A 27,949-nucleotide genomic window follows, 5' to 3' on the forward strand; every position below is an offset into this window, starting at 1 on the left:
ATCTCTGGAGTGTTTGGACTCTTACGGGGAAGGATATCAGATGCAAAGTGGTGATCCCTAGAGACAATCTGGGTACCTTGAAAAGACTTTTGGGAAACTGGAAATTTATTACATCACTACCACCATTTGGAATTACAAACTGTCTCTCACCTGTACATACATTTTACCTGCTTTAACCTCTCAATAACTCTTATTTCCTTTTCTTGGCTAATAAGCCTTTAGTTAGTTTACTCTAGAATTGGCCAACCGTGTTGCCTTTCGTGTAAGATCTAGGATACCAATTGATTTGAGGTAAGTGATGGTTTTCTTGGGACTGGGAGCAACCTGAATCTGGTGTGATTTTGGTGTAAGTGACCTTTTATCAGAAAGTCCAGTTTGTCTGGGTGGAAAGATAGACTAAAGAGTTTAAGGGGACTGTCTGTGACTCCATGGTAAAACTGGTATAGTGGTCTAGGAGTTCACATTTGTTACTCGGTTGGTGAAATCTAATTATAGAACACACCACCAGTTTGGGGTGTCTGCCCTGCTTTTGACAGTCTGCTCTGTTGTAGGCACTCACAGTTGTGAGCCACTCCAAACAGATATCACCCCCCCCCCCAAAAAAAATTAAGTGTAATTCAAAACATTTTTAAAATGCTGCTGTCCAAAAGAAACATTTAGGAAAAACAACATTTAGGAAAAACAAGTTTTCCTCTTTCAGGAAACATGGGACACGCAGGTATTTCACTCCACAATACAGCTCATCCCAAGCAATGGACAGCCCACAAGTTGTTTGTACTTTACCTGAGTTCTCCAGTAGTAGCTGAAGGGTTAAAGATAATCTCTGCTCCATTTAGACTGTACATGAGCCAGTTCAGGGGGTGATGGCGCCCAAAACAGATATTCACAGCAATCCTTCCAAACTGAGTCTGGAACACAGGGTGCCCTGTGTTGCCCTCCATATAGTAAGTAGACTAAGAAAAAAAAACAAAAGCAGGTGTCTTCAGGTATTGTCTCCAAGTTCACCCACCCCCCAGTACCATCCTTTAAAATCCACTAGATCTCTGAGGCACAACAGTATGTGAAAAGACAACACCCGTCAGCCACTAAATACCTGCAGTGTATGTACAGATCCAACAGAAATGGCTCTCTTGAGCTGTAGAGATCAAATTCCAGTTCCATTTCTACTTCTCTTTACTCACTGCTGGACATAAGTGCTGTGCCGCTTTTTCACGTGCTCCTGTAGCAATACTGCATTCTCTACAGACTTTATAACCTGATCACCCTACCCTCCATGCCAAAATGATAAGAGCAAAAATTACAGCTGCTGCAATTGAAAGCAAGGTGTGACGCATGGCCAGAAAGGTTTAAACATCCTGCAAAATAAATAACCCTCAAAAGGTGGGGAGATAATGTTTGTGTATTTACGTATGTATGAGTAGGGTCAACAATGTAATCAATAGTCCCTGACTATGTTGTATTCCAATAAAGCAGAGACCAGAAGGAGAGAGCTGGGCAGTACAAGACACACAATTCTGGGGGAAGGTCTGAGACTGGGAAATCACTGGTGTCGTCCTGACTGTAATATAAGTGGCTGACCAGAGTATTCATGTAATTCAGCTGCAAGTGATTTTGCATGCTAGAGACTGTGTGAGAGCAGGACCAGGAATGGTTCCTCTCACAGCAAGGTAGTGTAAAAGGCACCCTAGGTTGGAGATTTAAGGGGGCACAGCTGTTCAGCAATCCAGATTTTACCCTAGGGAATGTCACAGAAGGGCCTGGAATTACTTTGTATTAATCTATGAATACTGATGTGTAATAATTTTGACTGCGACCTGGTCAGTGAGGTAAAATTACTGTATAATTATGGTGGGTTACTAGAGTTTCCTATATGACTGTATTTCTCTAACTTAATACAGAGCTGTGGGAAGAGCAAACAGGAAAGCAACACAATAGATCTAGTTAAGAATACCCAAGCACACACTTGAAAAACTGAGAGCTTCAGTGTCTGCAGCAAGCTGCAAACCTTGTTTTGCCAGAGCTGGGAGATACCAGATCAAAAGACTATGAACAGTTTAAAAATGTTTTGATTCCTGCGGGGAGGAAGAGGTCACCTGTCAGCAGCTGTCTGTGGAGACAGGCTGAGACAGAAAGAGATGGACTCTGTGGAGGGAGTCTAAAGAAGCAGGCCATCCCACATCCAGGGAATGGTATGTCTTAAGGAGAAATCAGATATGAATATAGTGTGTTTTATTGTTTTTAAGATAAACATTTAAGAGAAAAGCCTTGTTCTAAACAAAGCCTTGTTCTAAACAAAGCCTTGTTCTGCATTTACGTCTGTCATTGCTCTCAGAGGGAACAGAACAGTATGGTCCGAGCCTTGGCCAGACCAGCGGAGATAATCATTGGTAGCACCTGGTCTGAGAGTGGAAGAATTACACAATCCCACCTCAAGTGTGATCCTAAGAGCCCCTCAGTGCCAACTGGCAGAAGGCCCAGTGTTCTGCCCACCACGGCTGCTAGTCTGAAACCTAATATCATTGTGTGATGTATGTACAGATGATGTGTATGGAGTTGTGTGCGCGCTGGAAATATGGAATACAAAGGTCATAATTCTTTGCATCTATGAATAGCGGGTCCCAACTATATGGTTGGTGATTCTGAGAAGCAGCTGTGAGAAAACCACTTTAGACAAAGGTTGGAGCCTACTGAGGTTATGTGTAATCTCTTAGAAGCGTGTTATACTTTTGTTTCCGTTGTAATCATTTTCTGTTTTATTTCTTGGTATCACCTAAATCTCTGTTTTTTATTAATAAAAATACTCTTGTTTTATTATAAACTTCCTTCAAAGGTGTTATAGTCAGGCATTCATTCTCAGCTGAGCGAGCAGGCTGGTATGTATTCTGTCTCTTTGGAGACAGTGGACTTGGTATTTCTGTGGTAATCTAGTGACAGGGGCTGGATGCTGCAGGGAGATGCTTTTGGAGAGTTTGGGAACTGAAATACACCAAGAGTTCACTTGCAAGGCCAAGTTAGGACTGGCAGAGTCCTACAGTATTTGTTTGGCTGGCTAACAGATTGGGGGAGGCAGGGAGCTGCCAAACAGTATATTACCAAAAAAATCCCTCCTTTGCTAAGGCAGAAGGATAACAGGGTGACTTACAGTTTTGGATGCCCCGAGAAAGCATCATAAGACAGAGGTGATGGTTAGAGGCTTGAGTCAGGTGCAATGGAGTCTTCCTAAAAGTATGTTGTGGGGGGGAGCCATGGTAAGAGCCACCCAGGCAGCTGTGGGAAACCACGGATCCTCCATCTGCCCTGGTTTGGGGTCCAAGGGGTGAAGACATGGGCTGGGGCCTGCTCTCAGACCCCCTAATCCTGAGCAGATGAAGGATCCGCAGCTCCCCACAGCTACCCAGACTCCTTGGGCCACTCTTACCCGGGTCAGGCTCCAGCTTCTGGCCTGGCTGAGGGGCGGGATCTCAGGGGGTAGAGGAGGGGCAGGGGACCATGCCATGGCGAAAAGTGGGTGGCCCTGGCTCGGCCACTTTCAAAAGTGCAAGGGCCGTGGTCCCTTGCCCCTCCACCCCGTTTTGGCACACCTGCAAGATATGAGGGGGTCATGCTCAGAGATACCAGGAGGGGTTACAGGTATGGTTCCCAGTAACTGTGGCAATCTCCTGTCTAATCTGTACTGTCAATGACTCCTTAAATTGTGAACTCCCATGGCAACTGACAATATCTCCTCCTATGTCTATACAGGGTGTACCACACTGAGGCTTAGGGTGACCAGATGCCCCAGTTTTTATAGGGACAGTCCTGATCTTTGGGTCTTTTTCTTGTATAGGCTCCTATTACCCCCCACCTCCATCCTGATTTTTCACACTTGCTGTCTGGTCACCCTACTGAGGCTGCTCAATAAAGAATCTGAGAAGCAACCTATTGTTAGTTTGAGTGTCTCCAGCAAGACATTTTTTTAAGTCCATCAGAAGCAGGATGCCTGCCAAACAAGCAGTAGGGCCATTAGATGACCAAGATGTTAAAAAGGGAACTCAAGGATGACAAGGCCATTCCAGAGAAGCTAAATTAATTCTTTGCATCAGTTTTCACTGTAGAGGATGTAGGGGAGATACCCACATCAGAGCTATTATTTTTGGTCGACAAATCTGAAGTACTGTCCCACACTGATGTGTAAACAGAGGACGTGTTAAAACAAATTGGTAAATTAAACAGTAATAACTCACCAGGACCAAATGGTATTCACCCAGGAGTTCTGAAAGAACTCATATATGAAACTCCAAAACTACTAACTGCAGTATTTAACCTACTGCTGAAATCAGCCTCTGTACCAGATGACTGGAAGGTAACTAAGGTAGCACGGGTATTTAAAAAGGGCTCCAGAGGCAACCTTGGCAACTACAGGCCACTGAGCCTAATTTCAGTACCAGGCAAATTGACAGATGCTATAGTACAGAATAGAATTATCAGACACATAGTAAACATGATTTGTAGGGGAAGAGTCAACATGGCTTTTGTTAAGGAAAGTCATGCCTCAGCAATCCATCAGAATTCTTTGAGGATATGTGGATAAGGTGATCCAGTCCATATAGCATACCTGGATCTTCAGAAAGCCTTTGACCAGTTTCCTCACCATAGGTTCTTAAGGAAACTAATTAGTACAGCTACAATTTAGGCATGGGTATTTTTAGTAGAAGTCATGGCCAGGTCATGGCCAATAAACAAAAATTCATGGCCCATGACCTGTTCATGACTTCTACTATAAATAACCCTCATTAAATCTTAGGGAAAGTAGGGGGGACTGCTGCTGGGGGAAGTGAGCTAGGGGGCCACTGCTGGGAGGGAGTACTGGGGGAGCTGCTGCTGGGAGGGGCAGTGGCACCAGCTGCTGAGGGCCAACAGAGCAGCAGCTGCTTCAGCCACTCTGGGAACACTTCCAGGGGCCGCTGAGCAGCGACTGCTCCAGCCACTCGAGAGAGCACTGCCTGGGCAGTTCCAGGACCAGCCACCCCAAGAACTGCTGCCTGGGGAGTCCCCGGGGCCAGCCACACCGGCCGCTGCTCGGGTGGGTCCCTGGAGCCAGCTGCGCGAGGCTGCCTGAGCAGTGGCCAGTGTAGCTGGCTACAGGGCCACCTAAGTGGCTGGCTGAAGAGCCACTCTAGCAGCGGCCAATGTGGCTGTCCCTGGGGCTACCTGAGCACCTGGCCCTGGAGCCAACTGCTTGGGCGCCCACAGTGGCTGCTGCTTGGGTGCCCAGGGGTCTGCCACAGTGGCTGCTGCTTGGGCGCCCAGGGGTCTGCCACAGTGGCTGCTGCAGAAGTCACGGAAAATTACCAGAATCCGTGACTTCCGCAACCTCCAGGACAGATACAGAGCCCTACTAATTAATCATGGGATAAGAGGGAAGGTCCTCTCATGGCTCAGTAACTGGTCAAAAGTTAGCAAAAAAGAGTATAAATAAATGGTCAATTTTCACAATGGAAAGCAGTCAACAGGGGTGAGCCCTAAGGATCTGTATTGACACCAGTGCTGTTCGACATTCATAAGTTATCTGGAAAAGGGAGTGAACAGTGAAGTGGCAACATCTGCAGATGATATAAAATTATTCAAGATAGTTAAGTCCAAAGTTGACTGCAAAGAGTTAGGTTAGGTCTACACTTAAAACACTATAATGGCACAGCTGCAGCTGTGCTGCTGTACCCCTTCAGTGTAGACACTACAGCGACAGGAGGGATTCTCCCATCGCTGTAGGTAATCCACCTGCCCAAGAGGTGGTAAATAGGTTGACAGAAGAATTCTTCCATCACCCTAGCACTGTCTACACTGGAGGTTAGGTCAACTTAATGATGTCTCTCAGATATATGGATTTTTCACACCCCTTTTCAGTGTAGACCAGTCCTTACAAGGGGAATCTCACAAAACTGAGTGACTGAGCAACATGGCAGATGAAATTCAACACTGATAAGTGCAAAGTAATGCACATTAGAAAAAATAATCCCAACTATACATACATAATGATGGGTTCTAAATTAGCTGTTACCACGCAAGAAACAGATCTTGGAGTCACCGTGGATAGTTCTCTGAAAACTTCAGCTCAATACACAGCAGTGGTCAAAAAGGCTAAAAGAATATTAGGAACTATTAGGAAAGGAATAGAAAGAAGACAGAAAATATCATAATGCCACTATATAAATCCAAGGTTTGCCCACACTTTGAATACTATGTCCAGTTCTGGTCACCCAATGTCAAAAAGGGTCTAGTGGAACTGGCAAAGGTACAAAGAATGGCAACAAAGGGAAGAGCTTCCATATGAGGAGAGACTAAAAGGATTAGGGCTGGTCATCTTAGAAAAGAGATGACTAAAGAGAGATATGACAGAGGTCTATAAAATCATGAATGGTGTCAAGAAAAAGTGTTATTTACCTCTTAACATAACACACAAACCAGGGGTCACCCGATAAAATTAATAGGCAGCAGGTTTAAAAACATAAGTACTTCTTCCCACAATGCACCATCAACCTGTGGAACTCACTGCCAGGGGATAGTGTGAAGACAAAAAAGATAACTGGGTTCAAAAAAGAATTAGATAAATTCCTGGAAGATAGGTCCATCAATGGCTATTAGCCAAGATGGGCAGGGATGAAATCTCATGCTCCAGGCAACTCTTAACCTTTGACTGCCAGAAGCCAGGAGTGGAAGACAAGGTGAATCATTCCCAAATTCCCCTTAAAGCTCTAGTACTAGCCATTGTCAGAGATACGATACTGGGCTAGATGGACCACTGGTCTGATCCAGCATTACAGTTATGTTCTTATAAATAATTCTATTTCAAAACAGATCTGCCTATATTGTATCTTTTAAATTTATTTTTATTTCTCAGTCCTATGTTTTTTCTACTATGATAGGAGAAGAAGAACAAGATTGTTATTGCTTGAGGGAATTCATCAGCTCTTGCTCTTTATTCCTCGCCAGAGGTCATAATGATCTCCACAGCAACTAACTGATGTCTCAAGGAGGATTGATTTTTGTTTATTTATACACCCTCCCACACAGGGCTGAAAAGGTTAGAGACCAGTCTTTTTCCCCTTTACATTTAGTTCTCATTGATTTGCCATGGATGATTGCAAACTGGCATGTTTCCCAACCTGCTCCACAAAGACAGTCCACCCAGTCTGAGAAGTCCAACTTACTGCCGTCCTCAGGTTTCGGTTTTGTTACTTTATTGTTGTTTTCTCTGTTAATAAAGATCCAAATAATCCTTCCCCCTAGGCTGAGCTGCTCAGCCCTCACCCAAGGTCTATCTGTCTCTCTCTTTTCAGAGAGCCAGGACCACCTCTGTAATATCCAGGCAGAGTAACAAGTCACCAGAAGAATATCCTTAACCCCTTCCAAGCAGGATCAACACTTTTTAACGAGGTGGGGGTGTTTTAGGCAAACACTACTTACCCGTTACAGTAAAGCTGATAGAGCAGGAATAGTCAAATTGTTTAAATATGTTAATCAATTGTTTTGATGCTTCTCCTGTCACTCATGATCACATGGACCACCTCCCATTGGTGATCACATAACATCCCTGTGGCAACTGCAGCAATTGAATGCATAGAAAAGTGAAAGTACTCATATATATAGTTTAGCTGCCTTTCATTGGTTTCACAGCTGGAAATGAAGAGAAATATGCAACCAGCAAGTGCTGTACAGACGACAGTTGGGAACCTCTGAGACAGAGTGTTCTAGGCCCATACAGTACGAATATGGTATTTATTATGTATGGATTTAACTGTTAAATAAGGTGTGAAGAACATGGAAGGTATGTGTATTAATTTTTATGAATATTTATGTGTGTGTGTAGGGAAGGGGGAAGATTTGGTGGTTAGTGTAGTGCTGGCTAAAAGGCAGCTAAGGGTTAAATCTTTCAGGAACCTGAAACAATTGCTGAAGACAGAAGTCAGTTGCCTGGTGCTCAGTCAATACTATGAATCCATTCCAACCGGCTCTGGTTTGGCTCTGGTTTCTCAGCTCTAGGGGCTTGGCTTGAAACATCAGGAGATCTCAGGGTGGGAAATTTCAAACAAAGGAACTTTGAAATGGATAAAAGGCAGCTTGGATCTTGAGGGACACAGCATGCTGACGGGATGGTGGGGGAGGGCTGTCTATGAGACAGGCAATAGTTGCAGGGGTGCAGCCTGCTTCATGCAACCCAAAGCTTTGGAGCTGCCTGAGTTAAGCAGAATCTATTTAAACTAGCAAGGAAAGGTTAGGTTTAGGTAAGACAATATGCATTTAGGCATTTGTTATTTTAACCCTTTTCTCTCTGCTTGTGATGTTCCTACAGATAAATAAATCATACTCTGTTTTGAACAAGCTGCCCTCTGTCATTGCATTTACAGCTCCCTGAGAGAATTCTGGATCGGGTCAAACCCAGTTGGCTCTGCTGGAGGTAATATGGTTTGTAAATAAAGGTGCTGTAAACTCGTGGTCCAGTCAAAAGTGGGATGAATTGCAGGATTTTACTTAGAGAAGTGCAGGTATAGGCCAGTCACCTGAAAGAAGCGCCCATGGAGAGATACAAAGAGATCACAGGTACAGTTCATCCCTGAATAGGGTGACCAGATGTCCCGATTTTATAGAGAGAGTCCCGATTTTTGGGTCTTTTTCTTATATAGGCTCCTATTACCCCTCACCCTCGTCCTGATTTTTCACATTTACAGTCTGGTCACCCTATCCCTGAACCATATAATACAAGGCTCACCAGCTTACAAGAAATTCACCAGGAGTATGACTTCATCAGTGCCCCACAACTGACACACCATAGCTATGAATTACACAATTTTTATAAAGCTCCTCAATATTTTTGTGAAGTTGCTTTGTACAGAAAAACCCATTGGGATGATAACTTGTAGAGAGGAGCAGATTATTTTGGGGAAATATTATAAAACAAAGAAAATAACTTAAAATAAATCAAAGCTACAATAGCATCTTGAGGATTCTGGTGGCATCATATTCCATGCTTTTGATTTATGAGCGCACCAGAAACCCTTCAGTGGCATCATCATAGCCACACAATTCTACCTTGACAAAATGGATAGGACAGTTATGCAGCTACACTTTCCAACACTCTACCATACAGAGACAAGCAAGAGCTACAAAGTGAGGACAGTTTATTATAAATAATGCTACATCTCACCTCATTGAAATCTCCAATCCTTGGAATGTGATTTTTCCTGCTCTTCCCAAGGACAGATCCAGAGTTTGAAATCACCACTGCAGTGTTCCACAAAGTTCCTCCATGTACATCATCTCTCTCCAGAATTGGAGACACCACAACCATATTGTGCTTCTTTGCCAGCTATAGAAATGAATAGAAAATCTCTCTTACAGAAAAGCCTGTTATGATTAACTCTGTTTTCATCTTTTCCCCCTCAAAGTAGAATACAGGAGAGGTTTTCATTCTGTGCATTATTCTGACCTCAGCTAAGCACTAGTGATGAATATATGATGCACTGAAACTCTAGTGTTACAACATTTTTCTTGTTCAGAGAGGGATACCTCAGTGAAAACTTTTGTCTGAATCCTTCTAGAACAAGCATCAAGTTCCAGTTCGATGAATTCTGCTGTAGAAGCAGTTTTTAACCTGTAAGCCAGATCCACCCGCACCCAAAAGGGGCATAAGGAACTGCTGAGAAATAAGAACGGGGAGAGAGTGTAATTCTGCTCGCATTCCTTCATTCTGATACACTGCTTAGTGGATTTGCATAACAAGAGCTGGTCGAAAAAGGTTAAAAAAATAATAAAATAAAATTATGGGACATGCTTAAAAGAACATTTTTTATTTTCTGAAAAATAATAAATCAGTTTTTCAAAAAAAACCCCAAAAAACAGAAAACTAATTTTTTTTCAATTTTTGTTTTACCTTCATTCTCCAGTGACAAATTTTTCAAAAAGTTTCTCATTTCATTCAAATAGCCATTTTCCACTGAAAAAATGTTTCTACTCAGAATTTTGACCAGCTCTACTTACAACTTGCCTCTGAGCCTCAGATTCTAAAGCTTCCCATAAACCCTGGTGCTGATTCCTGATGCCTTCTACAGAGAACCGGAGCAAAGGATTAATGAACGCACTTGCTAAGGCTTTCCTGTGAATGCCTGATATGTGAAGTCACAATACGGAAAGTGGACAACTCTATGCAGACATTTATTAAACCAGTCTGGACCTACTAGTCATTTTTATTCTCTTTGCAAAGCATCTCATGTATGGCTTTTAGCTATGGGATAAAGCATTCAGGTTCTCTTCAGCACCAATACAGAGGCATGTGAAACTGAACTCCAACAGTTGGGAACAAAAGGATTCAGGCAAGGCAGAGTCTTCAAAGAATGTCTCAGGAATGACTCTCTAGAACTAAGTCCTGGATTCTACTGGCTGCTCATCATTTAAGCATTGTTCGTCCTTGTATTCTTCCTTCCATTAAATATAGTGTTAGTGACATAACAGACAACATTACACAATTTGATGATCCCCAATTATGCTAGGTATAGAACCACGGCACTGTGCAGCAATAGCAAATCCTTTTTTGAGTAGGAATTTAAATTAGTCATAGAGTCATAGACTTTAAGGTCAGAAGGGCCCTCTATGATCATCTAGTCTGACCTCCTGCACAATGCACCCACCCACTCCTGTAATAAACCCCTAACCTATGTCTGAGTTATTAAAGTCCTCAAATCATGGTTTAAAGATTTCAGGGTGCAGCGAATCTTCCAGTAAGTGACCTGTGACCCACGCTGCAGAGGAAGGCGAAACCCCCCCAGGCCTCTGCCAATCTGCCCTGGAGGAAAATTCCTTCCCGACCCTAAATATGGCGATCAGCTAAACTCTGAGCATGTGGGCAAGACTCATGAGCCAGACAAACAGGAAAGAATTCTCTGTAATAACTCTGATCCCACCCCATCTAACATCTCATCACAGGCCATTGGCCATATTTATCGCTAATAGTCAAAGATCAATTAATTGCCAAAATTAGGCTCTCTCATCACACCATCCCTTCCATAAACTTATCAAGCTTAGTCTTGAAGCCAGATATGTCTTCTGCCTCCACTGCTCCCCTTGGAAGGCTGTTCCAGAACTTCACTCTGATGGTTAGAAACCTTCGTCTAATTTCAAGTCTAAACTTCCTGATGGCCAGTTTGTATCCATTTGTTCTTGTGTCCACATTGGTACTCAGCTTAAATAATTCCTCTCCCTCCCTGGTATTTATCCCTCTGATATACTTATACAGAGCAATCATATCTCCCCTCAGCCTTCTTTTGATTAGGCTAAACAAGCCAAGCTCTTTGAGTCTCCTTTCATAAGACAGGTTTTCCATTCCTCGGATCATCCTAGTTGCCCTTTTCCGTACCTGTTCCAGTTTGAATTCATCCTTCTTAAACATGGGAGGATAATTTAGAACTGCATGCAGTATTCCAGATGAGGTCTCACCAGTGCCTTGTATAACGGTACTAACACCTCCTTATCTCTACTGGAAATACCTCGCCTGATGCATCCCAAGACTGCATTAGCTTTTTTCACGGCGATATCACATTGGTGGCTCATAGTCATCTTGTGATCAACCAATACTCCGAGGTCCTTCTCCTCCTCTGTTACTTCCAACTGATGAGTCCCCAGCTTGTAACAAATATTCTTGTTATTAATCCCAAACGCATGACCTTGCACTTTTCACTATTAAATTTCATCCTATTACTATTACTCCAGTTTACAAGGTCATCCAGATCTTCCTGTAGGATATCCCAGTCCTTCTCTGTACTGGCAATACCTCCAAGCTTTGTGTCATCCACAAACTTTATTAGCACACTCCTGCTTTTTGTGCCAAAGTCAGTAACAAAAAGATTAAATAAGATTGGTCCCAAAACCGATCCCTGAGAAACTCCACTAGTAACCTCCCTCCAGCCTGACAGTTCACCTTTCAGTATGATCTGTTGTAGTCTCCCCTTTACCCAGTTCCTTATCCACCTTTCAATTTTCATACTGATCCCCATCTTTTTCAATTTAACTAATAAATTCCCATGTTGAACCATATCAAATGCCTTACTGAAATCGAGGTAAATTAGATCCACTGCATTTCCTTTGTTTAAAAAATCTGTTACCTTCTCAAAGAAGAAGATCAGGCTGGGTCTTGATCAGGATCTACCATTTGTAAAAACATGTTGTACTTTGTCCCAATTACCACTGATCTCAATGTCCTTAACTACTGTCTCCTTCAAATTTTTTTCTAAGACCTTTTTCTTTCCTTTCTTAAAAATAGGAACTATGTTAGCAATTCTCCAGTCATACGGTACAACCCGAGGTTACAGATTCATTAAAAATTCTTGCTAATGGGCTTGCAATTTCATGTTCCAGTCCCTTTAATATTCTTGGATGAAGATTATCTGGGCCCTCCAATTTAGTTCCATTAAGCTGTTTGAGTTTGGCTTCTACCTCGGATGTAGTAATATCTACCTCCATATCCTCATTCCCATTTGTCATCCTGCCATTATCCCTAAGCTCGTCATTAAAGATTGAGGCAAAGTATTTGTTTAGCTATTGGGCCATGCCTAAATTATCCTTAACCTCCACTCCATCCTCAGTGTTTAGTGGTCCCACTTCTTTCTTTGTTTTCCTCTTATTTATATGGCTATAGAACCTTTTACTATTAGTTTTAATTCCCTTTGCAAGGTCCAACTCTACATGGCTTTTGGCCTTTCTCACTCAATCCCTATATGTTCTGACCTCAATAAGTTAAAGTCTCCCATGATCACACCATTCCCATTAGTATTTACTTCATTAAAAACATTAAAGAGGTCTCTATCCATATCCAGATCAGATCCCAGTGATCTATAGCACACCCCAAGCACTATCCCAGGAGAGGCTCTAGTAGCTTTCTTCCCCCAATGTGATTTCTGCCCAGAGAGACTCTGTCTTATCCATTCCATGACTTCTTATTTCTTTACAGTTAACCTCATCATTGATATACAGTGCTACTCCACCACCTTTGCCTTTATTTCTGTCTTTCCTAAACAGCACATACCCTTCAATACTTGTATTCCAGTCATGACTATAATTCCACCACGTTTCTGTTATCCCTATAATATCTGGTTTCACTTCCTGCACCAGTAACTCTAGTTCCTCCATTTTGTTACCTAGGCTCCTCGCATTGGTGTACAAACATCTTAATTTTTGCTGTTTGGCTTCACTCACATTCTTTACCCAATTAGGCACAGACATTCTATCGTCACTATCTCCTATTACACTGGTATCTACACTACCCTTCCTCCTTATGTCCATTCTCCTGCCCACGGCTGTATCCTTTCTTACTTCATTTTCTTCCCTCTCAATGTTAAAATCTGGCATGGAGATTACTTGGACATTTCTCAATCATCTCCCCCAAATTCCTAGTTTAAAGCTCTCTTAATCAGTTGTGCCAGCCTCCATCCTAGAAGTCTATTTCCCTCCATACTTAGGTGAAGTCCATCCTGAGAGAACCGTCCTCTGTCCATGAATGCCTCCCAGCAGCCATACATCCCAAAGTTCTCCTTATAGTACCCCACCTGAACCATCTGTTAATTATCAAAATCTTGTCACACCTTTGTTGCCCTTCTCTAAGAACAGGCAGAATCCCACTGAAGATCACCTGAGCCTCAATTTCCTTAAGCGTCTTCCCCAGCCTGGCATAGTCTCCTTTGATATGTTCTAGCGAGAATCTAGCCGTATAATTTGTTGCCACATGAAGGACAATCAGTGGATTCTTTCCCAATCCCGGGATCCTCTTCAGCCTCAGGTCCACATCCCGTATCTGAATGGCTTGCCAACTACAAAAGCAGTTTCTCTTCCCTTGGTTTTCACACCTCAACCGCTAGAAGAGGGCCTCATCCTTCCTGATTGAACTAACCTCGTTATATCTAGCCTGCTTCTTGCTTGCATATATATACCTGCCCCTGGAAATTTCCACTACGTGCATCCGACGAAGTGGGTATTCACCCACGAAAGCTCATGCTCCAATATGTCTGTTAGTCTATAAGGTGCCACAGGACTCTTCACTGCTTTTACAGATCCAGACTAACACGGCTACCCCTCTGATACTTGATCCCATATCTTAGCACCCAGCAGAAAGCACACCCTTCTGTTCTCTGGATCAGGTCTGGTTACAGGACTGTCTATTCTTCTCAGTAAGGAGTCCCCAGTCATGTAGACCTGGTGATGGTGCAATTCTCTGGTCTATCACCTGTTCCCTCTGGCTGCAAGTCCTCTCGATTCCTATTCTCCCTTGCAATCCTCTGTAACCCATCCTGTATCCTCCTGGGGCTCATATTTGGTGTTATCTCTATTGACTCTTCCCCTCTTCCTACAGAACTAGCTGCTCTTCTCTTCTTCCTTGCCCTCCCACCTTCGGTGACCACCTGCTGTGCCCCTTCTTCATTTTCCAACTCCACAAACCTGTTCCTGAGCTCTATTTCTCCTTCACTAGCCCATCTTTTCGTCTGCCTGATTCTCTTAGTCACATGCTTCCACCGTCCACTTTCCTCACCCAGCAGTCTCCCCTCAGAGTTCTTTGGTCCTGCTTCCATCTGCAAGTCTGAGCTTTTCCCTTCAGCCTCCTCATGTCTCTGCTCCATCATCTGCTTGAACTCCCTTCTAAACTCAACCAGAGTTTCCACCTGCATCTCCAATCCTCGGATCTTTTCTTCCATCAGCTCTATCAAGCGACATTTCATGCAGACGAAATTCTTTACATGATCTTGAAAGGGGTACCTGAAGATACCGCAGCTTCTATATCCAGTCGTCTTCATTGTGTCTTCCACTGCTTGGGTCACTACTACTGCTGCATCTGTATCTGTCATAGCCTTCCCACCTAAGTCCTGTTAGTCTGGGAAACACAAACCAAACCAAACCACCACCCACAGCAAAACAAACCGCCCATGAGCACCACAACACTGCCAGAACGCCACACACTCCCTTCACTAGCCTCTCTGTTCCTCTGCCTGGTTTTCCTAGTCTTCCCCACAAACTCCCCTTAAGAACTCCCACTTAAACTCCCCTATTCACAGCTCTGTTTGCTGGCTCCTGTGCCTAAATTAATCTTTATTGCAATAGATCAAATATAAGAAAGCCTTTGATCAACGAGTTACTGTAGTTATACAGTAGGTAGTGGATCCATACATGTAAATGCATTTATGTTAAAAAGTACAGGTGCTGCCTTGTCCACAGGAATCATAGCATCACAGTACCTTTTAATAGTCTAGCAAGAATATTTTGCACTAAATTTTAGTACTGATAAGTTATTTAACCTTTGGCTAAATGACATATTCTCTTCTTTCCCCTCATGCCATTTTACTTTTCCAAAAGTCTGAATATTTCTTGCAGGATCTGCCCTTAGGTCATTAACCTCACATTGAGAAGTGCCCCACACTTGGCCTAGGTCAGACGGAAGCTGTAAAGTCGTTACACATACATGCTTAGTAGGTCAGATCACATCTGGATAGATTCAGGCCCACAACAAACCTGATCATGTCAGTGAATCATTTAATAAAGAAAAATACAACGTCCCTTATAAAACTAGAGAGCTGTAGACTATTTAAGATGGCAGAAAGTGAAAATTATCCCACAATCACTCTTTCACTTAGTGATCCCTGGCCAAATGACTGCCAGCTATTAAAAGGTCACCTCTGTTGCACAGAAAGTTGTATTCTGTGTTACATGTCAGAGGAAGGATGTAGAAGAATCATATGAAAGTGTTTCCTTTTCAGAACATTAGTTAACTCATCAGTTAATATTCTTTGTGTAATGCTTTACTAATGCATAGTCTGTTCCATTCAAAAGGAATATCTTGACTAGAAGTTAAAGGTGACTGATTGTGAAGCTTATTTTCTTCTTGTAAAAATATGGGAAAAATCAGGATAGGAAGTCTCACATATCTTACAGGGTAAAAGGCACTATATAAATGTAAAGTAAGATTTTTAAAAAACTTTCATATTGCATGTGTTGTTGTCCATTTGCACTTTCACTAACTCTCACAATACATGCTTTGAACGTGCTGGAAAATTATTTTTGGTTATTTAATTCTTACAACTTATAAGACTGATATACAAAAAGTGATCACTACACAATGGTATGAATTCAGCTTTTTACCTTCTGACAGAACCTTGTTGTGAGACCATCCTCTGCTGACTCAGCAAATTCAGTCCATGGAAGCTTCTCTCTTGTACAGAATGCAAAGGGCATAGCTAATAAAATACCAAGTCAATACAAAGGCTTCAGATCACTGAGCTGGTATGGAGTGGGTTCTGCTTTACTCATATAAAACAGGTCAATGAAATGTGTTCAGAAGTTGCTTCTGTGAAAACTGAGAAATAATTACCACATCTGAGTATGGTACTACTATCTCCTTCTCCCTGAACAAAGGAGTTTGATTCTTGAGAATGTATCATTTAGGGGTCTCCAATCTTTAGATTGTCTAGGTTGCATTCTCACAGGGACACCAAGACAAGACCAGCCACGTATAGTTCCAGTGCTCTATATGCAACAGACCAGGATTTCCTCTTACTCCACAGCCCAGGAAGGACAGGAAATGTTGCAGAATCACTCAGCACTATGGAGCAAAGACAGCACCTTGTAATCAGCCAACATTTGTTCAATTAAGAAGTCAGGCTAAGTCCCTACTAATTTGAAATGGGAGGCTTAGCTGGCCAGAAGAGAGGTAGTGGTTATGATTAGAGACCAGGAGAGTGAAGTTAATATAGGTGAAATGAGAGGGGAAGATTACCCACTATCTCACACAGAGCAGAGGATCCCCTGAAGGAGTGTCTGAGGAAGAAACCTACAAATTAATGACTAAGATATATTTCCCCCAACAGTCACACAAGAGGTCTTTAAATTTTGGTTTTGGCCAGTCTTAATCCCACACATCCTCCATTTTCATTTAAATATTATTTTTCTGTTATTGAGAATCTTCCTAAATGAAACAAAACTTCCAAGGAAGAAAAGGGGAAGAGCAGGTGAAAGAACACAGAGTAAGCATAACTAAAAGCATCGCCGAGATGCAGGCCCTGCCTTTGCAGACCTACATAGGACCTGCACACAGCTCTGTTAACAAGGATTCTTTTAAGTTTCTTTCAGAAAATAACGATTAGGATCAGTGGATTGTATCCTGGAATCTCTGTTTCATAGTAGCAGCGGAAAATTTTTTAAATATAGAGTACCTGTTAAATGGAGAGGAATTGGCTATTTTCAGAAAATTAGGCATTTTAAAGGCAAAGAATCTGGACTTGGGGAGGCTACAGAAAATACTCACTCCAAGCCTCTTGAAAGCAGATCACATTGACCCCACACATTGCAGCCACCTCCACGATCTCCTCTATTCGCCTGTGCAGTGCAGCCACCTGGTTGTAAGAAATTTGACCCTATAAAAACTCATAAATCATAATTCACTTGTAACATTAAGGTTTTGGTTCTGCTACCTTTATTCACACTAAGTAGTACCTTGCTTGGCACTTCACCCCATTAATTTCAGTGAGAATACTTGTAGGGTAAGTTACTGCTCAACACAAGCAATGTTGTAGAATTAGGCCCTAAAGAGTTAGGGCACAGGTCGGCAACCTTTCCAAAGTGCTGTGCCGAGTCTTCATTTATTCACTCTAATTTAAGGTTTTGCATGCCAGTGATACTTTCTAAAAACGTTAAAATGTATCTTTCTATAAGTCTATAATATATAACTAAACTATTGTTGTATGTAAAGTAAATAAGGATTTTTAAATGTTTAAGAAGCTTCATTTAAAATTAAATTAAAATGCAGAGCCCTCTGGAGTGGTGGCCAGGACCCGGGCAGTGTGAATGCCACTGAAAATCAGCTCGCATGCTGCCTTTGGCACGTGTGCCATAGGTTGCCTACCCCTGAGTTAGGGTATTTTTAAAGGTATTTAGGTGCCTAATCGTTCACACAGGTACCTAACGGGATTTTCAAAAGCACATATCTGCATCTTTAGGCATTCTATTCTAGATACATTTAAAAAACTGGCCTTCATTCCCTACATGTGCATTAGAGATCTATATACCTTAAAAGATCCACACACAAAAAACCTTTCTGAGGCTGTTTTGAGATGTGACACTTAGCAATGTGAATGAGTAAGCATAATACCACCAGAGGTTAGACCAGTCTCTTGAATTGATATCTGTACATCCTGCAAGCACATGTAGATTCCAGAACATTCCCTAAAATACCAGCCCTGGAGCTAGCAGAGTTATGAACTGACAAAATGCTTGTTGGAGCAGTATGTTGCTTCACTCTTGAGCCCCATACATCTGACAACTTCGACCAGAAGTTCTTTGACTAGAAGTTAGGAGGCCATCGGCCTATGGTTATCTGTGGGACAGTTGCTTATGTTTGGATAAAGGAGAGATGGGATGATCAGGGACAGGGATGGCCATGGACTTGCTATTTCTGAAATGCAGACAAGCTCCTCCTTTTGGCATATGTTCTGGGTCTAATGAGAGAAGCTCATTCTCTGAGGCTTGAAATGCATGTGCACACACACACAGAGTTAGTAAACATGCTTCAATCAGTAACATACAAGTTATTAACCTCAAGCATGTTTTAGTGCATCCCTAAGAAGAACCAAGCAGTGCACCAATGATGGACTGTTTGTATTTTTCTTTAATTAAAAATCTTTACACAGGAACTCTTCTCACTGGAGAACTCTAGTTACAGAGAGGCATAGGGACAGTGGCAATGAGATTTGGAGCCATTCATATATCTCCATCTCAAATCCAATCCAGACTGATACCGACTAAACAGATATAACAGCTGTGTAGCGTTATGCAAAATGACTTGGTGGTCTTGGGCCAGTTTCTAGTGGAGAGGCATCCACATAACAAATGGCAGCAACTGGCACTCTTTTTAGCAGACCACACAGATAAAGCAAGAATTTGACTAACACAGAGAATAAGCTACTCTCTCTCTCCAAAACACAGTGTCTGAGTGAACTTTCTGCCCTGTGGATAAATCGGACAATCAGTCCAGCATATTTCACAAATGTGAAATTCACCTTCATTTTGCTTTTAAAAAGACTATAGATTTACATAAAACTTGCACCTGAAGGTGTGCATCTTGTATCAGACACGCCGGTGTTCATCTGATGAAAGACTCTCCTCAGACCTAAAGAGTTTTAGAGCATAGAATTTATACAAATCACCAACCCTGCATTCTGCAATCATCAACTTCAATTCTCTGAACATGAGACTTTTCTGGCTCATTTGACAGGTAAAGGCTTTTAGCTTAGAAAGCCAGCAACTAAATATTTAGCTTCAAGAAAACTACAAATAGCTTGGGCGAGTCAATAAGTAAACAATAGAAATGAGATTTTCTGATGAAGCTGCATGTTCTACTTTGAGTCACAAAACTTCTTGGCAATTTACCATTCAACAAGTCAAATCCAAGGCCATTAGGTAACGTAGGCCCTAAAACTGATAGCGGACAACACAAGAAATGCAGAACTGATAGTGTGACGTGTGAAAGACAAGGTGGGTGAGGTAATATCTTTTACTGGAACAACTTCTGTTGGTGAATGAGACAAGCTTTGAGATACACAGAGGTCCGGGAAAGGTACTCAGGGCTTGTCCTCATGTACAGTAATTCAGCTATGCCACAGTAGCATTTTAGTGAAGATGTTCCTACGCTGACAAGAGAGCAGCGTAATAAATCCACCTCCTTGAGAAGCTGTCCCATCAACACAGTATTGTCTACATGGGGTGGCGGGGAATTGTAGATCAGTATCACTCAAGGGTATGGATTTTTCCACATAAGCAATGTAATTATACCAATATAGGTCTATAACCTAGATTTGGGCTCAGAGTGTCACAGCTCAGTACAAGGTGGAACAGACTGATAAATATGAGGAGTTAAGACGTGTTGCAAGAGACCATTCGGGATGATGTGCACAATTATCACCTCTGCAACCACTGGACAAAGAAGTGTTAAGGGGTTACATACTGTTGTAATGAGACACAAGACCAGCCTCTCAGTCTAACAGCTTGTTTACACTACCACTTTTTACAGTCATAATTTACATCACTCAGGGGTGTAATGCTCTTCTCTAGGATTGCCAACACTACAAGGTTGTCCTGGAGTCTCCAGGAATTAAAGATTAATCTTTTAATTAAAAAGGATGTTATGTGACAAAACCTCCAGGAACAGGGACAACCAAAGTTGGCACCCCTTTGTCCTGCAGACATAGCTTCCGCTTCTCATTGGGGTGGAGTAACTACCTCCATGGGAGAGTGCTCACCTGCAGGGCTGCCCAGATGATTCAGGAAGCCTGGGACAAAACAATTTCAGGGACCCCTTCCATAAAAAAAAGTTGCAATACTATAGAATAATATATTCTCGTGGGGGCCCCTGTCGGGTCCGGGGCCTGGGGCAGCTTGCCCCACCTCCCCAGCGGCCCTGCTCTCCTGTCGACATAGTGTGTCTTTACCAGACATGCTACATCCATGCAGCTGTACCAATGTGGGCCGGTAGTGAAGACAGGCCCTAAAGAATGAGTCCCTGATTTCAATGTCAGAGTTTTAGGAATTTAAGCTGCCAGGCTCATGTGATGGCTGCTGATCCAACCGAAGAGCTGCAGCCGGCTGACCCAGAGCCCCCTTTCCAGGTGACTGTACCTGTTCCGCCACGGGTGTGTCTGTGGGCAGGGGGATTTGATTCTGAACCAGCCCCACTCGAACCACACGGGGCTGCCTCAGCTGCTCGGGCGCAGCTCCAAATCCACAGCCCTGCAGCTCAAACGCCCTCTGGCTCGCAGCCGACAGAGCCGCAGCCGGCAAGGCCAGTTTTCTGAAACGGCAAAGGGCGGGAATGAAGGGCGCGCGCGCGAGCGCCTCCCCCCTGCACGCAGCCCGAGCGCCACGCGCCTCAGCGGGACACGGCAAGGGCGCCTGGAGGCTGCGCGGCCACCACGCCTCGGGCGAATCTGCGCCCCAAACGCTCCAGCTATGGCCACGTCCCCTCCCCCCAGGCTAGGTTACCCCCAAAGGCCGCCGAGCTAAGACGCCCCCCACAGCCTTTTCCCCCTTCGCGTTCACGCCCCCCAGTTCCACAGCGAGGCCGACAGCTGGCGCAGGGCCTGCTGGGAGCTGTAGTCCTCCCGCACCTGCTCAGGCTGCCGTAGAGGATCCGCTTCACTTCGCCGAGCTCCTCGGGCGGGAGGTGCCGCTCCAGGCATTTCTCCAGCGAATCTAGACTCCCCGCCATGGCGGCTCCGAGGACGAGGGAGGCAGCGGTGGCCGACAGCTGAGCGGACTGCACGGGAGCGGGCAGGCTAAGTGACCGTTACCCCCCCTCCCCGGGGCGGCCAGCCCGAACACGCCCAGCAAATGGGACCCGTGGCCCGGGAGACACGCCCCCGCCTCTTCCCCCCAGAGGGGTTTTGGCGCGTTCCCCTGCTAGGGAGGGGCCTGCTGTGGGGTTAGACGTGTGAGGCCGGGTGGGGTCACGGAGATGTTCATCCACTGGCAGCAGCCTGGGCAGGAGCAGTGCCAGCGTGGCTCCCAGGGCCCCTCCACCCTGCTGCTCACAGCACCCTGGGAGTAGCACCGCCATAGAGGTGGGGTGGGGTGGGGTAGGGGCACCACCCATCTCCATGGCCTGTGCACCCCTTTGTGGCTGCCCACCAAGGGCTGGTTGGGATGTGCCCCTCTGGCCTAGTCTGTCGCTGCGTAGAAAGCAGCCTGCACTGGAGTGGAACCGGCCCCCAGCACTGAACGGCTGCATCTTCTACCAACCCCCCGGAGCCAGGCAGGCCCTCCGTTTACCCCCTCTTCCCCTTAGAGTCACTAAGGGGCGACGGTCCCTGCCATGCCCAGGATGTTTTTCTAACAGATCTGCTCTGGGCACTATTTTGGGGGAAGTTCTATAGCCTGTGTTATACAAGAGATCAGACAAGATGGTCACAGGTTCCAGTTGGCCCCTTCAGCCTCTAATCCCTTGCTAACCTAGAACCAGAACACGGGCACAACACACACTTAAGAACTTTTTAGATGCCCAGTAAGCAAATCTACAATATGAGCAGGCGAGGAAAAGAGGGAGTATCATAGTTTACACAAAATGTCATGCATCTCATTGTGTGTATAATTTTTAATAGCAAAAAGACACCACACAGCAGCCAGAAACAGTAATGATTAACCTAGTCCTCAGCTTGGCTTTGAGCCCCAGGTTATCACTGGAAAATCATCCCAGAGCCAGAATCAATCTACCATACAAAGGACAGCTCAGACAAAATAAGGAGGCAATGTACCAGCCTCTATTTAAACACCTATCTGAGACAAGGAACAGTGGGTATGAATAAAGGATAGTTCCTTTAGTAAGTACCAAAAGGCCAGCCTGTTTAAACCTCATTATTCCCACCAGAGTCAATAACTACTGGCTATGTTTTGTGCTTCAAGGTGTTATTGTGAAATGAATAATATGTAAGCATTTTGTTCCCATGAGAAGACTGATTACAGAGTCCAGTGACTGTTACAAATGTCTTAATAGATCAAAACTATGACTTTTAGAATCTTTTCTTTAAGTCTCCTACAAGACAAGGTGTAACGAAGTGGGGATTTTCTTGGTTTTTTTCAGTGGTTTGCATGCAGAGGGGGTGGGACTCGGTTTCCCTGGGTTTTACTGGTTCAATGAGGTGATGGGAGAGGGAGTTCATTGTTACAGAGGCCTAGCGATGGAACTTGGGACCCCAGCCAATGGCCAGGAAAATGGATACCCCAGTGACTGGTGACCTAGTGACCAGGAGGCCCAGCTTGGCTGACACAGCCAGTTCTGGCCAATGGGAGGACAATGGGCTGCGGAGAGAAGACCCCAGTGACCTGACCAGCTGGTTTCAGCCAGTGGGGAACAAAGGATGGCTGAGAGGAGAGGAGGCCCAGGTGACCTTGTTTACCTGGACAGAAGACAAAGGACAGAGGCGGTGCTTGGGGGCAGGTGATATCGGATGCCCCATTGGAAAGCAGGAGGTCTCTGGACTGGAGAGGGAGAGAAGGATGCAGGAGAGATTTAGATGTACTATGCTGAGGGAGGCCAGGCCTGAGGGCCCTAAGAGTTTCCTATTCTGTGTTCACACGCTCAGTAAACCTTCCTGGTTTACGCTGGATGAGAGTTGCTCCGGTCTAGAGAACAGGGTTGCATTATTCCCTCTGAGAGTGGTGGCCCCGGGGTTCCAGAGCAAGTGGACTCCCTGAAGGGGCCCATGGCAAGAGACAGGTGTGCCAAAGGCTCAGAGAGGTGTGGTTCCAAGAGGTGGAGGGGCTTAACCCCCAAGTGCGAGTGGACCCCTGAAAAAAGCTGTCACACTGAAGGGGGTTCCCTTCAGGGACTGTACGGGGCCAAGAGTGGGCATGACCTGTGAGTCTGTGACACATGGCAACACACAGCACTTGAAAACCCTGATAATAGCAAATGTTAACTAAGTTAAATATTAAGCCTCTTAAATATTTGCAAGGGAAGAGTAACTTATATTAACTTTTAATGTAAACAAAAAGAATCCAGGGGTCATCTGCATTTAGAAATGCCAGCCTTTGCAGATCCGCCCATATGCTCTCCTGTGATGGTACCCAGGGTTGTGAGGCACCTCACCACTGCCTGCCCTTAGCACAAAATAGTTTTGTCTGCGCCTGTTGTGGATCTGTGCCCTGAAACCACCAGCCTTTAGCAGCAAAACACTACTTTCCAGGCCTTGCTCTCTCTGTACAGGTAGTGATAGGCACACACCAACCCCTGAATACTCAGAGCATTCTCTGCAGCATCCAGCCCCTTATCCAGTGAACACTCACACAAATCACCAGGCCTGCTGTTCCCAAAGGAATAGTACACTCAAGCTTGTAAGATTCAGTTTAGGACTATCACTTTGCTTAGTTAAATTCATTCTTGTTTTCACTATAACTATATTATCATAGCAGAGATTCAAGTAATAGTGTTAGGTAATAAAGCAAGTCCTTACTCACCTCTCCAGCACCCGAGTTCGTGCGGGAGGCTATGGGCACACAATTCTGTCAGAGACCAGACACAAATGCGTTGATCAACGGGCTCACACTAACCCAAAAGCTTTAGAATAAGTGTGGCCCCTTTATTAGGGGTGAGCATCAATATTTATACACAGAAGTAAACAAAGTGATTAATAAAAGATAATGGTCATGCATAATCAAGATTTTACAGGAAAAGCAAGTTTAACAAGTAAATGCATAGAGATAAAGGCTAATGGCTACTTGATAAAGGGGGTGTCATGAGTAGTTTGCAGGTCAGTGCTTTGTTCGATAAAGGGTTCAGAAAGGATTATGCAGAGACGGCCAGTCTGGGTGTGTTTTGGCTCCAAAGTTCACCAAAAGTTTAGACCCAACATTCCTCCATTTGTAGCTTTGAGATAACTATTAATCAAAAAGCTACACCCTATTTCAAGATCTCAAGGGCCGCTTGGCAATTTCAGCCTGGGCCAATTCGAAGAGAGTGAGGCTTTTAGCTGAAGTGGGAAAAGAATAAACTGACTTACATGAGTTTATGAGGGAGGGGACACACTGAATACAGCAACACAGTATTATAAGGACTACTATGGCCCCAACAACACCCACCAAGAGGTTTTTAACCCACCCAAGTCCGGGCAGCCAATTCCATAAGGCTCCCCACCAATCATAAGGTGGCTGGCCAGAGGAGTAGTTTTTAGCCATTTCCCTTAGGTGTTTGGTACGTTGAAAAGTGTCAAAGTAGGTGTCATTTACAAAAACACAGCATTCTTCATTTATGAGGGCGCAAGTTCCTCCCTGGGCTGCTAACATCATATCTAAAGCCATTCTGTTTTGCAAAGCTAACTGGCGCAGCTGGGACATTTTCCCGGCCTGATTTTCAAATAGGGTTGCAGTTTCATTGGTCAAAGATTCTAATAGTCCCTGTAGACGGATGATAGCACCCTTCAAGCTAGTGTGACCAGCCCACCGCTGCCAGGACAAACCATCACGGAGATTAATATCTCTGTCAGTTTCACGAATGTTACGAACGTGGGGAAAATGAGGGGGAGTGAGGGAGATGCGAGAAGGCGGTGCCATTAAAATATATGTTGCATTTACTTGTTCCCACAAAAGTTGACCCTTTTTCTTTAACAAAACACAGTGATCCTGTTTGATTGGTTACCCTGAGATATTTGTTAATTAGCACTTCTGTTTTGTCCCATGTAAGATTGGGTTGGACTGGATCTTTTATTCTAGTCGGTGGCATCCAAGTCATATTAGCAGTGGTTAGGGGAATGGGTGTGAAGGGGAGTCCCTGTGCTGCATTTACTGGAAATTGAGTACATACCCAGCAATTACTTTTATTTTCTAAAATACGAGTTTTAACCTCGTGGGAATATCTAATAAAAGCATTATCTTCATAAGCAGAAAATAAACTAAAAAAGCATAAAAAACATACAGTTGTCAGAATAAAGGGTCCTCTCATTTTTTCCGAGTTAATTTAAGTCTAATGTCTGAGAGAGGTAAGCTGGTCCACTGGTCGAAGGCAGTGTCCTCAGTGGTGACAAGAGCTGCTGGTCCGTCACTGTGGTCCACTACGGCTGGCTTGACGTGGGAGTGGTGGATCCAAGATTTGCGTCCTTTCAGGAACACTGCAGTCTGGGTTGTCAAAAGAACCTGGTGGGGTCCAGTAAACCTTGGCTGGAGGGTGTCGTCACGAAGGAACTTTTTGGCCCAGACGAAGTCCCCTGGTTGGAACGGGTGGATTTGTTCCTCCAGCGGCACGGTCTGGGAAAACTGCGAGGCTTTCCAAAGGGTACGGAGGCGAGCCTGTAGGGAGAGAAACTGACACGCGGTCATATGATCCCCTCCCAATAGTGAAACATCAGCACGTGGTAGAGCCCCGCCTTTGAAAGGGGGGTGTCCATAGAGCAGTTCAAAGGGGGATAATCCCAATGCGCGGGTTGGGCGAGTACGAAGGTGAAACAGGACCAAGGGAAGTACCTGAGGCCACTTTAATCCTGTTTCCTGACAGTATTTAGCCAATGTAAACTTAAGTTTCCTATTCATACGCTCAACTTTCCCGCTAGACTGGGGGTGGTAGGGTGTATGAAAGGAGTGTGAAATGCCCAGTCCTTGTTCTAAACGGCCAAGGACATGACCAGTAAAGTGAGGTCCGCGATCTGAGTCGAGCACAAGAGGGATGCCAAAACGGGGTACAATATCTCTAAGGAGAATCTTCGCCACTGTGGCAGCAGTACAATTAGCAGTAGGAAAAGCTTCGACCCAGGAAGTCAGAGGGCAAACCAAAACAAGGAGGTGCTTTTTCCCAAAAGCCTTTGGCATATCTGCAAAGTCAATTTGAAGATGTTGAAATGGAGCAGCAGGCGGAGGTCTTCCACCCTTAATTTTGTTAAGAGGCGGAGCAGGTCCATTACGCTGACATGTGCTGCATGCTTTCACTATTGATAGGCAATAGGGTTGAATGCCTGGAGCATACCAAAAGCGAGCGATAGTGTCCACGAGGGCGTGCGTGCCGTAGTGACCCCCTTTATCATGGTGCCAGCGAACTGCCACGGGGTATGTGGAGCGAGGGAGGCAGGCTCGGCCATCTGGCATAAGCCAGGTCCCTTTGACCAGAGTGGCCCCGAGGCTCTCCCACGATTGTAGTTCAGCAGCGGGTACTGGTACGGGGTGCGGTGGAGTAAAGGAGGAGGTTGCAATAGCCAATGTGGGCATGGCTAAAGGTAAGGTGGCAGCCTTCTTGGCGGAGGCGTCAGCCAGGGCATTCCCACGGGTAACGGGGCTACTATCTTTAGTATGGGCCCGGCAGTGAACTACAGCCAGGACAGAGGGTTTTTGGAGGGCGTCCAAAAGCTTGTGGATGAGGGGGAGGTGCTGAATGGGTTTACCGGCAGCTGTCTGGAAACCTCGAAACTTCCAGAGGTGGATATGACAATGCACAACTCCAAAAGCATATTTGCTATCAGTAAAAATGGTAACGGTCTTACCAGCGGCCAACTGGCAAGCTCGGGCCAGGGCATAGAGTTCAGCGGCTTGGGCTCCCCAGTTGCCTGGCAGTGAGGCGGCCTCTTGAATGTCCAGCATAACCAGTGAAACGCTTGCCATTAACATAGAAGGAGCTTTCGTCCGAGAAGAGGATGCAATCGGGATTGTCCAGTGGCACGTCAAACAGGTTGTCCCTTATCTGTAAGATGCTGGAAACTACTTCCACACAGTCGTGCTGATCCTGGAGGACTGGCAGGTCAGGAAGCAAGGTAGCTGGATTAAGGGGTCCACACCTTTCAAAAATTAGGTTAGTGTCTTCTAAGAGTTTGGCCTCTAGCTGTTGCTGACGATGGGCCGAAAAGACTTGGGTTGTGCCCCTACGCAGAAGGGCTGACAAGGCATGAGAGGTCCAAACCGTGGTAAAATGACCCAGGGTTAGGCTCTTTGCCTTTGTGATCAGCAGGGCAGCTGCTGCCAGAGTCCGGGTGCAGGATGGGGTTTCCTGAGCGACAGGGTCGATTTGCTGAGAGTAAAAAGCAAGCGGGAAATGGTGGGGCCCGCTCAGCTGGGTAAGGACACCACTAGCAATTCCGCCCCTCTCGTGGACAAAAAGGTGAAAGGGTTTGCTGTAATTGGGGGGGGCGGAGAGACATGGAGGAGGCCACACTGTCCTTGAGTAACTGAAAGGCTTTAATAGTGTCCGGGGACCACTGCAAAGGGTCAGGAGCAAGGTTAGCAGTGAGTCGGTGGAGCGGTTTGCTTAACTCCCCGCAGGATGGCAACCAGGGGCGACAGAAGCCAATTAATCCTAAGAAACCTCGAAGTTGTTTCTTGGTGTTCGGTAGAGGGCAGTTTTGAATAGTCTTTATGCGGGCTGGGTCCATCTGTTTTCCCTCTGGGGTTAACAGGAAGCCCAGATATCGGACCTTCTGTGAGA

At 44.8% G+C, this 27,949-nt stretch overlaps 1 protein-coding gene across 3 annotated transcripts in view; it reads right to left on the reverse strand.

The window, feature by feature from the left end:
• Positions 1–23,975, reverse strand: part of UPB1 (beta-ureidopropionase 1) — a 43,257-nt gene extending 19,282 nt beyond the window's left edge. For 2 of the 3 annotated variants that reach the window (XM_030582945.1, XM_030582944.1), the window contains exons 1-6: positions 21,165–23,975; positions 20,677–20,848; positions 17,312–17,399; positions 16,150–16,244; positions 9,182–9,343; positions 784–953 (exon numbers count right to left, since the gene is read on the reverse strand). In XM_030582945.1, the coding sequence (XP_030438805.1) occupies positions 784–953; positions 9,182–9,343; positions 16,150–16,244; positions 17,312–17,399; positions 20,677–20,848; positions 21,165–21,265 (788 nt within the window). In that variant the 5' untranslated portion in view covers positions 21,266–23,975. The remainder of the gene's footprint in view (positions 1–783; positions 954–9,181; positions 9,344–16,149; positions 16,245–17,311; positions 17,400–20,676; positions 20,849–21,164) is intronic. The other variant, XM_030582946.1, reaches the window with a different exon arrangement.
• Between the last annotated feature and the right edge of the window lie 3,974 nt (positions 23,976–27,949).

Source organism: Gopherus evgoodei, chromosome 13 (assembly GCF_007399415.2).
Source record: "Gopherus evgoodei ecotype Sinaloan lineage chromosome 13, rGopEvg1_v1.p, whole genome shotgun sequence".
NCBI lineage: Eukaryota > Metazoa > Chordata > Testudines > Testudinidae > Gopherus > Gopherus evgoodei.